This window comes from Octopus bimaculoides, chromosome 13, assembly GCF_046866305.1.
Source record: "Octopus bimaculoides isolate indiv1 chromosome 13, ASM4686630v1, whole genome shotgun sequence".
NCBI classification, from domain to species: Eukaryota; Metazoa; Mollusca; class Cephalopoda; order Octopoda; family Octopodidae; genus Octopus; species Octopus bimaculoides.
In genome coordinates, this window is record NC_142940.1 from 27,548,078 (window position 1) to 27,561,670 (window position 13,593).

At 42.9% G+C, this 13,593-nt stretch overlaps 1 protein-coding gene across 2 annotated transcripts in view; it reads right to left on the bottom strand.

Annotated features, from left to right (window-relative positions):
* LOC106870652 (C4b-binding protein beta chain-like) overlaps positions 1 to 13,593 on the bottom strand; it is a 373,000-nt gene that overhangs the window by 277,450 nt on the left and 81,957 nt on the right. For both annotated transcript variants that reach the window (XM_089361584.1, XM_089361585.1), the window contains exon 2: positions 4,428 to 4,598. In XM_089361584.1, coding sequence (XP_089217710.1) covers positions 4,428 to 4,598 — 171 coding nt within the window. The remainder of the gene's footprint in view (positions 1 to 4,427; positions 4,599 to 13,593) is intronic.

Sequence of the window (13,593 nt, forward strand, 5' to 3'; positions counted from 1 at the left end):
GTGTTGTAGGGAAGGATTGGAAGTGAGGGAGTAGGCATGTCCTGTCGGAATCGGGGCCTGTGGATCCTACCGGAAGTGCCGTGGTGGACATGCAACATTCAGTGAAGCACGAAGGTCAGTCGGCGGCGAACAGCACATCAGAGCAGACGTGTGAGATGGTAGAGATTTAGCAGTAATTGTAGTGGCAGTGAGGAACCTAGTTTCAATGTGGCTAGACTACAAGAAAGCCTTTGACTCTGACCGACACTCATGGATGCTAGAAGCCCTTCAACTTTAGCAAGTTGAAGGGCTTCTAGCCTCCAAGTGAGCTTAGTCTATGCTGACCTGACATTTTCATGGGCCACCATCTAGAAATTAAACAGAAAGAGTGACTGTATTATCACTGATAGAATACAGTATCGCAAAGACATATTCCAAGGAGACAGCCACTCTGTGAAGTTGTTTATACTTTCTGTAAACCCCTTGTCATCCATGTTAAGGAAGTCTGAAAGATATCTCATTGGTTCTCAATGAAACAGAAATACCAAAATTACACACTGTTTCTTTGTGGATGACTTGAAACTTTATACAAAGAATATGCAGGAGATGAAAAAGAGCCTTGACCTGGTTACAACATTCTCAAAGGATATAGGGTTGATGTTTGGTCAGGATAAATGTTATATGGATGTGAAAAGGGAAAAACTGTAAAACATCTCTATCAATGACTGAACTGTTTCCCCTATATCTGATGAGGAATGTTATCTGATGAGGGATGGATGAAAACATATCTTACAATGGCACCTGTAACAAAACATGTGTCACTAAAGAATATTACAGCCAAATAATGAAAATCTGAACCTCAGAACTTTCTGCATTCAATAAAACAGTGGCCGAAAAAGATGATAGTAACATTGATCATCAAAGCAGTCTATGAAGAACCAACAACCGGATTACTAACTCCCACTTTGAGGGGTATGTGTTTGCAATCCAGGCACAGGAAATATCAACCAAATACCTGATGCACAAAGGGACAGAGACACAGAAAAAGCAGTAAAATGTAAAAACTGAAGCATACTTAGTAGAGTTAACATCGAAGATATCACCTTCACCATACGCAGTTATCCAAAAATGTCATCACAGTATTATCTATGTGCATTGTAACTAGGACACAGTATAACAGGATCAGTCAAAAGGATAACCTCGAGGACAAAGAAATAAGAACCCACAATAAGGTGGAAGCCATAGCCACTCATAATAAAAAGGAATACTGGTGGAATGTTCCAGTTAAAACCTCAATAAAATGTAAACACAATAGACCTGATATAATGATTTGGGATAGAGAAGAGAAACTGTGCCCTGTTGTGGAAATCAGCTACCCAGCAGATATTAACAAGAGAATACCTATGCTGAACTATTGAGAAATCTGCAGTTACTCTAACCAGATTACAAGTTCAGGTTTATACCTGTAATTATTGGCACACTGGGACATGTAACACACTGCCGATTCCCGGTGATGCGTTGTGTCCTTGAGCAAGACACTTTATTTCACATTGCTCCAGTCCACTCAGCTGCTAAATAGCAATCTTGAGAAATTAAGTTTCTCAAAACCAGAAAAGAGAAAGCTGATTTGAATACTACAGATCCAATCCATTACTAGAACTGTAAAAATTTGTAAAATTTTCCAGAAGTTTATCATTTAAGTATATATGAGCATGTCTAGATATGTAAGTATATGCATGAGAAGACATACATAAAGCAAAATATATAAATCTGCACGTATACATACATACATAAATACATACATACATACATACCTACATACATACATACAACAATACCCTGTTGTTGATGTTGAAATTCCAATGAAGGAGCGTTGGATCTAGGTTGGGAACCGGTTCTTTCTCTATTGGCAAGAAATCTTGAAACAAAACTGAACAATGACATACATATAATCATATACACACACACACACACACATATCTCTCTCACTCTTTCTAGATACACACACATATACATGTATGTTTATATATGTATTGGTTTCAGATGTCCACATGCACACACACACATATACATACATATATACATACACACACACATACATGCATGCATAGATACATACATGCACACATACTTATTTACTCAAACCACTGTCATATCTAAATCGCAAAGCACAGCAACTAGAAGAATGGGTTCAATAACGTCTCTCACGTGTTCTTTGTTGATGACCTGAAGTTGCCTAGGCCAAATATTAATAACATCAAAAAGCATCTTGATCTCAGAAACCTGTTCTCCAAAGGCATCGCAGTGAAATTTGGTAAGTCAAAATGTGCATTTTTGATGGTAATACATAACAAACATGCACCCTCATTTAAGACACTAAACATAAACAACAGAGAAATAGAGCCTCTACTCTCTGGGGAAAGTTACAAATATCTTGGACAGGATGAAAACGTCAGCTATAATGAATGAGTATTTCAAGAGAGTAAAAAAAATATGGTCATCTTCCCCCTCAGCTTAAAATAAGCACATTATCCACAACACTTTTGCAGTGGCTGTCCTCACACTTCTATCTAGCCCTTTGAACTGATCAATACAAGATCTCAGTGAGGTAGATGTTTGAATTTGCAAGCTGCTCAGTGAAACTTCAACATCAATGGAGATGTAAGTAGGATATAATTCCTGTGCAAGGATGGTCTCAAATTTGTAATGATGTCATATGAGACCAGTAACTATCTTGCCCAAGTTTGTGACCATGAAATTAACAACATAATCAGAGTAGCTAATGTACTTGAGGAAAGGCATGGAATAAGAGCTGATACTGATTTCTCCCCGAGGAGCATTCGTAAAATATATTTATCAAAAGAATAAAATATAAACAAATGGACCAGTTCACTGAGAAGATAGTGCATGGGTACTTTGCACAAAAGACACAAACCATAAAAGGAATTGATCATATCAAAAGCTTAACATAGAGTACTGACAAGTTAATGTCATACCACTTTGAAGACTACCTCCATGCAATTTAAGACCCCCACTAAGTACTTGCTGCATAAAAGGTAGAAAACATTGACAGACAACAAATGTATGTAGTGCAAGACCAAGACTGAAGACATCAACCATATCATTGCCAACAATGAGAGATGCTTGGCCAGAACAGCCTGATACAGGAAAACAAAAAAGAAAACATCAACAGAAAAAGTTGACTATATTGAGGCTGATAGATACATTGGTGGAACGTAAAATTTTAAAAATTTTAAATAGCCACAATAATATCTGGCCAGCTAAAACACAACTGGCCAAATATTGTTGTGTGGAACCACAAAGAAAAGATATGCTCCATTGTGGAAATCAGCTACCTCTGGCCACCAGTGTGGTTAGAAAAAGAAGAAAGTAGACATCTATGGACCATTGATAAGGAGTTTGCAAATTTAGTACCTAAGATGCACTTTCAATTTCATACTTATTGTAATTGGAGCAACAGGATATGTAACAGACCATGTGGAGCAAAGTATGGCTGAACTTGGGTTCTTGGGAGATAGAACACACTACTCTTAAACTCATACACTACAAAGGATCACAATATATCTGGGACTATAAATATCAGCAAAATCTTCTTAAGATTAAGAGAATAATAAACAAAACACGAGGCTTTTTTTTTCACAACCTTGGTACCAAGCAGGTAACCAGTCAAGATTGACTCTAAATTAAAAAGACAACAAGAACATACATATATAGACACACACACACACACACCATCATGCACACTAGCTCAGTTACCTTTTTTGTAGCTTTCGTACATATGAAACCTATTTCCTTTCTCTACACTTCCTGTGTATTGCCTCAAGACATTTCAATGGGACTTGATACAAATGAAAACCCATTTCTTTTTTATTCATTTTTCTCTTCACCTTTCGTTTTTTGTCTAACTTTCTGAAGGACAGGTTAAGCTTGACCCATCTAGAGCACTTCTACTTTCTTCCCCTCATTGAACTATTCATTCCACTTTGTTTTCATTTTATTTTCCACACTGTTACTGCAATTTTTGTGCATGCGTGTGTGCGTGAGTGTGTGCAAGCATGTGTGTGTGTGTGTGTGTGCCAGTATGCATTCACACATGTGTATGCACTTATGTGTATGCAATGCCAGCAGGCATCAGACTCAAGTACACAAGTTTATGATAGGGAAAATTAGGTTATTTGAAGTTCTTTTCTTCTCTGTTTTTTCTTTTTGTATATTTTTCTTCACAAGAGAAATGGAATAATATAGCATAAATTTTCTTTGTTACTGTGCTGCATCCAATGCCCTTTTTGCCTCTAGCTGTAAATAGTATTGGAAGTACATTTCTTTCTAAGAAATGAATTCACAACACCATCACTGGACCTGAAACATGGGAAAGTACTCCAGAGGAAATTAATGATTTCCAAAAGGAACAAAAAATAGCTACTTACCAAGGCAAAGTGGTGTGGAAACAGTCCAAATTCCAGCTTCAGTATCACAAGCTCCGAAAGAGTCACCAACTAAGTTAAATCCTTTATTACATTCAAATTCCACTAAGAGGCCATCACCCCATATATTATAATGTCCATTTATTGGCTCCCATGGTGGAAAGCAATATCGTTCTGCAATAAGACGAAGTTGAAGGCATGAAAATAGAACAATATACATTTTATGCACAACAGAGCATGAATCAAGCAATGTGAAATATATTACAAGACCTTAGCTGTGAAATGAATTATAAGACTGTAAACCTTCTTTGTTTTTGATGTACTGAAAAAGAGAGCAGGGATTCCTGATAGGCTGTTTTGTAGTTTGTTAGCTACTCCTCAGAGAAGATTTACTTTATTTCTTTCCCCACTCAAAGCATAGAATTTTAATCTAAAGCAGTCAGAAAGTAAGATATTACATTAGCAATTAGCTTAAGTTACATATTTCTGCTTTTGCTGGTTCATCATTAATTAAATTGTATATACTTTATGCACAAAACAGCATGAATCAAGGATTGAAATAAAGTTAAAATCAGGATATTTGTAATACATGCATTTCCAAATATAAATTACTTTACTGAAAATATCAGTGGTTTTAGTCAGAAATGTGATAAATTTGTTTTAAAATTATTATTGATGAAGCATCATTAATATTGATATCATTCATTAATTAGAAAATGTTGATTTGGCTGCAGTTTTATCTCAATCAGCTAAAAATTACAACCAAATCTTATCATCATAACTTTCTATAAGTAAATGAACTATAGACACAAACTCCCATACACAACATTACAAACATGAGTAACAATAATAACACATAAAACAATACAAAAGTTTAGGACCCTCAAGTGTTTAAAATAGAAATTATACAAGCTTTTAGAAAAATGAGCGTTGACATGAATGGTCATCATCATCATCATCATCATCGTTTAACGTCCGCTTTCCATGCTAACATGGGTTGGACGATTTGACTGAGGATTGGTGCAACCGGATGGCTACACCAGGCTCCAATGTAATTTGGCAGAGTTTCTACAGCTGGATGCCCTTCCTAACGCCAATCACTCAGAGAGTGTAGTGGGTGCTTTTACGTGTCACCCGCACGAAAACGGCCACGCTCGAAATGGTGTCTTTTATGTGTCACCCACACAAGAGCCAGTCCTGGGGCGCTGGCAACGATCTCGCTCGAAAACCCTACAAGGCCAGTCAGGCGGTACTGGCAACGGTCACGCTCAGAATGGTACATCTTATGTGCCACCCGCACAAGAGCCAGTCCAGGGGCACTGGCAACGATCTCACTTGGCTCGCTGGGTCCTCTCACGCACAGCACATTTCCAAAGGTCTCGGTCAGTAGTCATCGCCTCGGTGAGGCCCAATGTTCGAAGGTCTTGCCTCACCACCTCAGCCCAGGTCTTCCTGGGCCTACCTCTTCCACGGGTTCCCTCAACTGTTAGGGAGTGGCACTTTTTCACGCAGCTATCCTCATTCATTCTCACCACATGTCCAAACCAGCGCAATCGTCTCTCTTGCACACCACTACTGACGCTTCTTCTGTTCAGCTTTTCTCTCAAGATACTTACACTCTGACGGGTATGCACATTTACATTACACATCCAGCGGAGCATACTGGCTTCATTCCTTGCGAGCTTACGCATGTCCTCAGCAGTCACAGCCCATGTTTCACTGCCATGTAGCATGGCTGTTCGTACACATGCGTCATACAGTCTGCCTTTTACCCTGAGTGAGAGTCCCTTTGTCGCCAGCAGAGGTAAGAGCTCTCTAAACTTGGCCCAGGCTATTCTTATTCTAGCAGTTACACTTTCAGCGCACCCACCTCCACTACTAACTTGGTCACCCAGATAGCGGAAGCTATCAACTACCTATATATAATACAGAATGGGACAAGAACACAAAACATACAGATAGACGATACAAAGAAAACACGGACAGGTCATTCGGAGTTTTCTCTCTTCACTTGAGATTCAGATTATTCTATGGTGGTTGAGTTCACAGGTGATCTAAACAATTAGGTACGCTAGGTAAGTGCTGTAACAGATTACTAGGGTTCCAAGGTTATAGCTGAGATGGTAGTTATTGAGCCATTGTAGATTTCAAATGCAGCGGATATATAATTGTTAAAGAGGACAACAAAAGTTAAGGCAAGGCAAACATCTGAAGTCATATACATTATTGTTATTGGAAAAAAATTCAAAGTCTTACAGTTGTTTCTGAGATATCCCCAAGTATGGGATATTCTGTCCTCAGAGACAAATAGGGAAAATGAGAACAGTATATATTAATGGAATGACAAAATAGAGGAAAGGAGTAAAGGAATAAGGAGATGAAGAGAGAGAAGAAAATAGAAGCATAAAAGTTCAAAGTTCAACTTTTCGATCTTGTAGAAACAAATATATATATATATACGCCGGAGTTTTAATGGTGGCAGCTGATGAAGAGGATGTTTCTATGTGGCCTGCTTGTTTGTTGCACCTTGTTTACCATTTTGTCCTTGTTCTTTTGCCACGTCATGTACCCAGTTAAGTATCTATATGTACATGTAGATGAACGTATATACATACATGTACATATATATGCATATACTCATATATATATATATATATATATATATATATATATATATATATATATAAGGCACACACATACACACAAGTACATATGCATGTGTACCTGTATATATATACAGGTACACATGCATATGTGATTGCTTTTCTTATGTGGCACCAGCACAGGCAAGGTCAGTTTGGGCATGGCTTTTATGGCTGGATGCCCCTCCTAACACCAACCATTCAGCAGAGCAGACTGTGTGCCTTTTATGTGGCACCAGTACAGGTGAGGTCAATTTTGGCATAATTTTTTTTTACAGCTGGATGCCCTTCCAAACCCAACCACTTTACAGTGTGTACTGGATTAATCATATCCTTGAAATCTCAAAGCTGCAAACACAAAGCCTAATTATTTCAAAACTGAATAAATATACTTTAAAATTTACCAACAAGGAGGGAATTCTCAGGAGTCAATTTATGCTACCGATATTTCTGAGACCTGGTAAAGGGATGATTGTTACACAATCTCGTTCTTTCCTCCTTCATCCTCCATGTAGGTAATTTTCTCTTTATATTTTATTATTTGTGGCCTAATCGTTGCCAGTGCCGATGGACTGGCCCTCGTGCAGGTGACACGTAAAATATACCATTTTGAGCGTGGCCGTCACCAGTACCCGCCTGATTGGCCCTCTTGCCGGTGGCACGTAAAAGCAACCACTATACTCTCAGAGTGGTTGGCGTTAGGAAGGGCATCCAGCTGTAGAAACTCTGCCAAATCAGATTGGAGCCTGGTGTTGCCTCCTGGTCCACCAGTCCTCAGTCAAATCGTCCAACCCATGCTAGCATGGAAAGCAGACGTTAACAGACGATGACGATGATGATGATGATGATATTTTTGGCCTAATGCCCAACCAGAAAGACAATTAACCAACACCAATTAGTTACTTAGTTTGTTTTAGCAAATAAGTCAAGGCCATTCTGGAACGTTACCTTCAAAGTTTTACTAATTATACGCTGCATGTCTGTACATGAGTTGACCTTTTGTCTTTCATAAAGTCGGTGTCAGTGTTGGAACATGTCTATTATATAGGAGGCTGTTTTAATTTACGACCAAACACAGTCACATATATACACAAGCATATACAAATATATACACACATATACACTTATATCTATGAGTATTCATACATATATGTACATATATATTTATACACACACACATATATCTATGAGTACTTATATATCTATTTATACATATATATTTCTCTCTTTCTCTCTCTCTCTCTCTCTCTCTAATATATATATATATATATATATGTATATATATGGGAGAATATACGAAAAAACAACAACAGACGAGGACAGGTGGTGTAAATAACAAAAGGATGTATTAGTATGACGCTCGGGAATACGGAAAGTCTTTGACGTTTCGAGCTACGCTCTTCAACAGAAAGAATACGGAGACAAGGAGAAAAACACGGAGAAAAAAAATTGAATAGTGTCCAGTCAACGGTCAATCATAATAATGGCTGATCATAACAATGGCTGACCGGAAGTTAGAAATTCTTTTTTCAGGAGAGCTAAGAAAAGGGGGAGATAACAAACGGTGATCGAAGAACGAGTAGCTGTGTGTGGGAGATAGAATGCTGGTGATCTTGACGTATGTAGTGTGAAAATGGGGAAGGGAGAAACTAGTTGGTCAGTTGTAGTGTGTGATGCGAGGGTATTGGTGTGGTGTGATGTGAGGGTGTTGGGAGGTGGGGAAGGCATGGGTGGAGTGTGGGTTAGGCTGAGGGTGGGGTAGAAGTAGGGGTCTGTGGGTAGGGGGTGGGTGGTGAGTGTAAGGAATTGGATGGGGTGGAGTGGGAAGGTAGAGTAGGAGTGTGTTGGGGTGTGGTGGGATGAGCTTATGAGGGGGTGTTGACGATGAAGGGGGAAGGGGAAGGTGGATGTAAGAGAGGGGGAAGATGGGTATGGGAGGGGAGAGAAAGAGAGGAAGAGAGGAGAGAGGGTGGGTATAAGAGAGGGAAGGTGGATTGAGAGAGGGGGAAGGGGTGTATGGGGGGAAGAAAGAGGGGGAAGGTGGGTATGGGGGGAGAAAGAGAGGAAGAGAAAGAGAGTGAGAGAGAAGAGAGTGAGAGAGAAGAGAGTGAGAGAGAAGAGAGTGAGAGAGAAGAGAGTGAGAGAGAAGAGAGTGAGAGAGAAGAGAGTGAGAGAGAAGAGAGTGAGAGAGAAGAGAGTGAGAGAGAAAGAGAGTGAGAGAGAGGGGAAGAGAGAAGAGAGTGAGAGAGTAAGGGTGAGAGAGTAAGAGAGTAAGAGTGTAGAGAGTAAGAGTGAGAGAGAGGGAAATAGAGAAGAGAGTGAGAGAGTAAGGGTGAGAGAGTAAGAGAGTAATAGTGTAGAGAGTAAGAGTGAGAGAGGGGGAGTACAAGAGAAGAGAGTGAGAGAGAGTAAGAGAGAGGAGAGAAAGAGTAGGGGTGAAGAGAAGTGGGAGTGAAGAGAAGTAGGAAGAGAAGTTGGAGTGAAGAGAAGTAGGAGTGAAGAGAAGTAGGAAGAGAAGTGGGAAGAGAAGTAGGAAGAGAAGTAGGAAGAGAAGTAGGAGTGAATAGAAGTAGGAGTGAAGAGAGGTGAAGAGACGTACAAAGAAGTAGGAGTCGGAGCAGGAGGGGAGGGGAGAGATGGGTGGTAGGAAGGTGGGTGGGGGAGAGAGACAGGAGGAGGAGGTTAGATGAAGAGGGGAGGCGAGTTGAGCCCATGTGGCGCAAAGGAGCGGAGAGAGAAGATTCTTCACGGCGCAAACGGGAGTCCGGATGGCCCCTGTGCATGGACAATCCAAACACAGACAGGTGTTGCTGCAAGGAGTGGCCGGCAGAACGGAAGTGGCGTGACACCGGGGTGTCATTGCCAACGTTGATGTCTCGGAGGTGTTCCGCGAATCGGTCGGCCAGGCGGCGCCCCGTTTGTCCGATGTACAGAGAATGGCAGAGAGAGCAGGAGAGGCAATAGATGATGTTGGTAGAAGTGCAGGTGAAGGAGTCGGTGATGTGATAGGGTCGGTGATGGGTGCTGGTGAGGAGGGTGGTGTTGGAGAGGTAAGGGCAAGTGCGGCAGCGTGGGCGGGAGCAGGGAACGAGCCAGGTTGGGAGGTTGGGTTGGGGAAGAAGCTGTGGACCAAGAGGTCCCGTAGGTTGTGGGCTCGTTTGAAGGAGGGGAGGGGTCGATTAGGGAAGATGTGGGAGGTGGAGGGGTCGGACTGGAGGCGCCGAAAAGCTCGGAGAATGGAGCGTTGGAGGGGTAGGGTGGTGGGATGGTAGATGAGGGGAAAGGGAGGCGGGAAACTGCAGGGCGAGTTCGGGGGGAGAGAGATGCACGGTCCACAGAACGTGCTCTGGCAAGGGCGGTGTGGATGGTGGTGGGTGGATATCCACGCAGGCTAAAGTGGTGAGCCATGAGTTGAGACTGAGTCTCAAAGTCATGGCTGTCGCTACAAAGTCTGCGTAGACGGAGGAATTGGGAATAGGGGATGGAAAGTTTTGTGTGTCTAGGGTGGGAGGAGGAGAAGTTGAGATAGGAGTGTAAGTCTGTGTGTTTGTAGTGGATGGAGGTGCTAAGGGCGGAGTGGAGGATGCTGACCGAAATGTAGAGAAAGGGGACAGAGGTGTCAGAGACAGTACAGGAGAAGTGGAGGACAGGATGGAAAGACTGAACGAAAGAGAGGAACGAGTCAAGATGTTCGCGGGAGAGTGAGGTGGCACCGATACAGTCGTCGATATACCGACCGTATAGTTCGGGAGTAGGACCAGTGAAACTGGAGAATATTTGGGCCTCAACATAACCAACGAAGAGGTTCGCGTAGTTGGGGCCCATTCTCGTCCGCATGGCCACTCCCGAGACCTGCTGGTAGATATCTCCCGCGAACGAGAAGCAGTTGAGAGATAGGACAAGTTCGGTCAGACGAATGAGTGTGGAGGTGTCGGGTTGTGGGTTGGGGCGTTGGTCTAGAAAAAACTCCAGGGCACGCAGCCCCTCGTCGTGGGGGATCACTGTATAGAGGCTCTGGATGTCTAGAGTGAAGAGAAGCTTAGAAGGGCCGGGAGGGAAAGAGAAAGAGTTGAATAGACGAAGCGCGTGGTTAGCGTCATGAATGTGGGAAGGGAGAGAAGCCACTAGGGGGCGAGGACACGGTCTAGGTATTTTGAGATAAGCTCGGTGGGGCAGTTGCAGGCGGAGACGATGGGGCGGCCAGGGTTGTTCGGTTTATGGATCTTGGGGAGGAAGTAAATGGTGGGGTGCGAACAATAATGTTGGAGGCGGTGGCGGGGAGACAGGAGGAGAGGATGAGGTCATGGATAGTAGAGGACACAGTCTGTTGGTAGCTGGGCGTGGGGTCGGAGGGCAGAGGGCGGTAGAATGAGGTATCTCGAAGTTGACGGAGAGCTTCGGCCTTGTAGAGGTCCGCGCGCCATACCACCACGGCTCCACCCTTATCAGCCGGTTTTATGATGATGTCCGTGCGGCGTCGGAGGGATCGAAGGGCCGAGAGTTCGGCTGGGGAGATGTTGAGTCGAGAGGGACGCCTGGAAAAGTTAAACCGGCCCACAGCGCGTTGGCAGGCGCACGCAAAAAGATCAACTGCTTGGAACTGGCCAGGAGCAGGCGTCCACTGGGATGGTCGTCGGTCCAGGTCAGTGAAGCAGTCCTCGTTGGGTGCGGGTGGTGTGTTATGGAAAAGCGCACCCAACCTAACGCGGCGCACAAAGCTGTGGACATCAGCACGGGTTTGAAATTCCTTGCAGGATGGAGTGAGTGGGAGGAAGCGCAGACCCCTATTGAGGATGGAGCGCTCCGCCTCAGAGAGAGGAAGATCTGGGGGGAATGGTAACGACAGGCTGAAGTGGAGAAGGGGTGGGTGGAATAGAAGTAGGAGGGGATGAAGTAGGGTTAGGAGGGGCGGTCGGGATGCTGGAGGGCTGGGAGGGAGGGAGTGGAGTGTGTGTGGGAGAGACAGGGTGGTTGGGTGTGGGTGGGGAATGCACATCAGGGAGGGAGAAGGGTGGTGGAGGGGTTGGGGTAGTGGCATCGGATGTAGAGGAATGGAGGAGTGAATGAAGTTTGCGGAGCTTAGTGTCGGTAAGAAATGCATGAAGGAGATGATTAAGTTGAATGATAAAGCGCAAGGTATTGTGAGCATGGGAGGGTGACAGAGAGGAGAAAAATATGGAAAAGGCTGGAGGAAGAAGGCGGTCGATAGTGTGGATTTTAGAGAGATTGGAGCGAATGGTGGCCCGCATAAGGCGGTAGGATGTGGTGCGGAGTATGGGTAGAATGGTGGCAGAAGAGTGGAGAGTGGGGTGGAAATGGAGGCGGAAGCCCTTAGGGATGAGGCGGTGATGTAAGCAGCGACTGAGAAACGTAATATGACTAGAGAAACGAGTCTTCTTGAATATGAGTAAGGAGAGTCGTATAGTAGGTTGAAAGTATAGAGAGGGAAGTGTGCGGAGGTATAGTTTTAGGCGGTTGTGGAGAGTGAGTTGGAAAGATTTGTAGTCAGGCATGATGGAACGATAGAGAAAAGAAAATTAGACGTAGGAAGGAGAATTACAAAAGGTGTGGTGGAAAAAAAACAAGCGTGATGAGAAAATTGGGCGTGGAAAAAAGGAAATAAATTTTTTTTTTTTTTAACAGGTGTGGGGGAAAAAATAAAGGCATGAGGAGAAAAAACGAAAAAGGGGTTGTGAGAAGAAAATATATGCGAGGTGGGAGAAAAAAAACAAAGCAAAAAGGAAGATGGGACAATAGGGAGAAAATGGGGTGACAGGGAGAGAAGAAACGAGAGGAGAAAAGAAAGGGAGGGAGAAGAATACAAAGTAATAGGTGCAGATTAGAGAAGACAGATTAGGAACATCCAGAGTACGAAGAGACGGTAGGTGAAGGAAAGTAAAGGTAAAAAAAAGATGATAAAGGAGGTTTACAAAAGTGGAAAAGTTCAAAAGTTTTTTAGACGTCGTGGTATATTGAAGCGATTTCCAATCAGAAGATGGGTCCAGTGTAATCCGTGGGTAGGAGAGGTGCAGCCGGAGGGTATAAAGTTCAGAATCAAACAGTCCAGAAAGAGTAGATCCAGAAGGAAAGAAGGTAGAATCCAAAAGTTCGTGTGATGAGAGTAGACAGGATTAGCTGGTGCGACCACGTGAGCGTGTATTATATGTGGGAGAATATACGAAAAAACAACAACAGACGAGGACAGGTGGTGTAAATAACAAAAGGATGTATTAGTATGACGCTCGGGAATACGGAAAGTCTTTGACGTTTCGAGCTACAGAAAGAATACGGAGACAAGGAGAAAAACACGGAGAAAAAAAAATTGAATAGTGTCCAGTCAACGGTCAATCATAATAATGGCTGATCATAACAATGGCTGACCGGAAGTTAGAAATTCTTTTTTCAGGAGAGCTAAGAAAAGGGGGAGATAACAAACGGTGATCGAAGAACGAGGGGCTGTGTGTGGGAGATAGAATGCTGGTGATCTTGACGTATGTAGTGTGAAAATGGGGAAGGGAGAAAGTAGT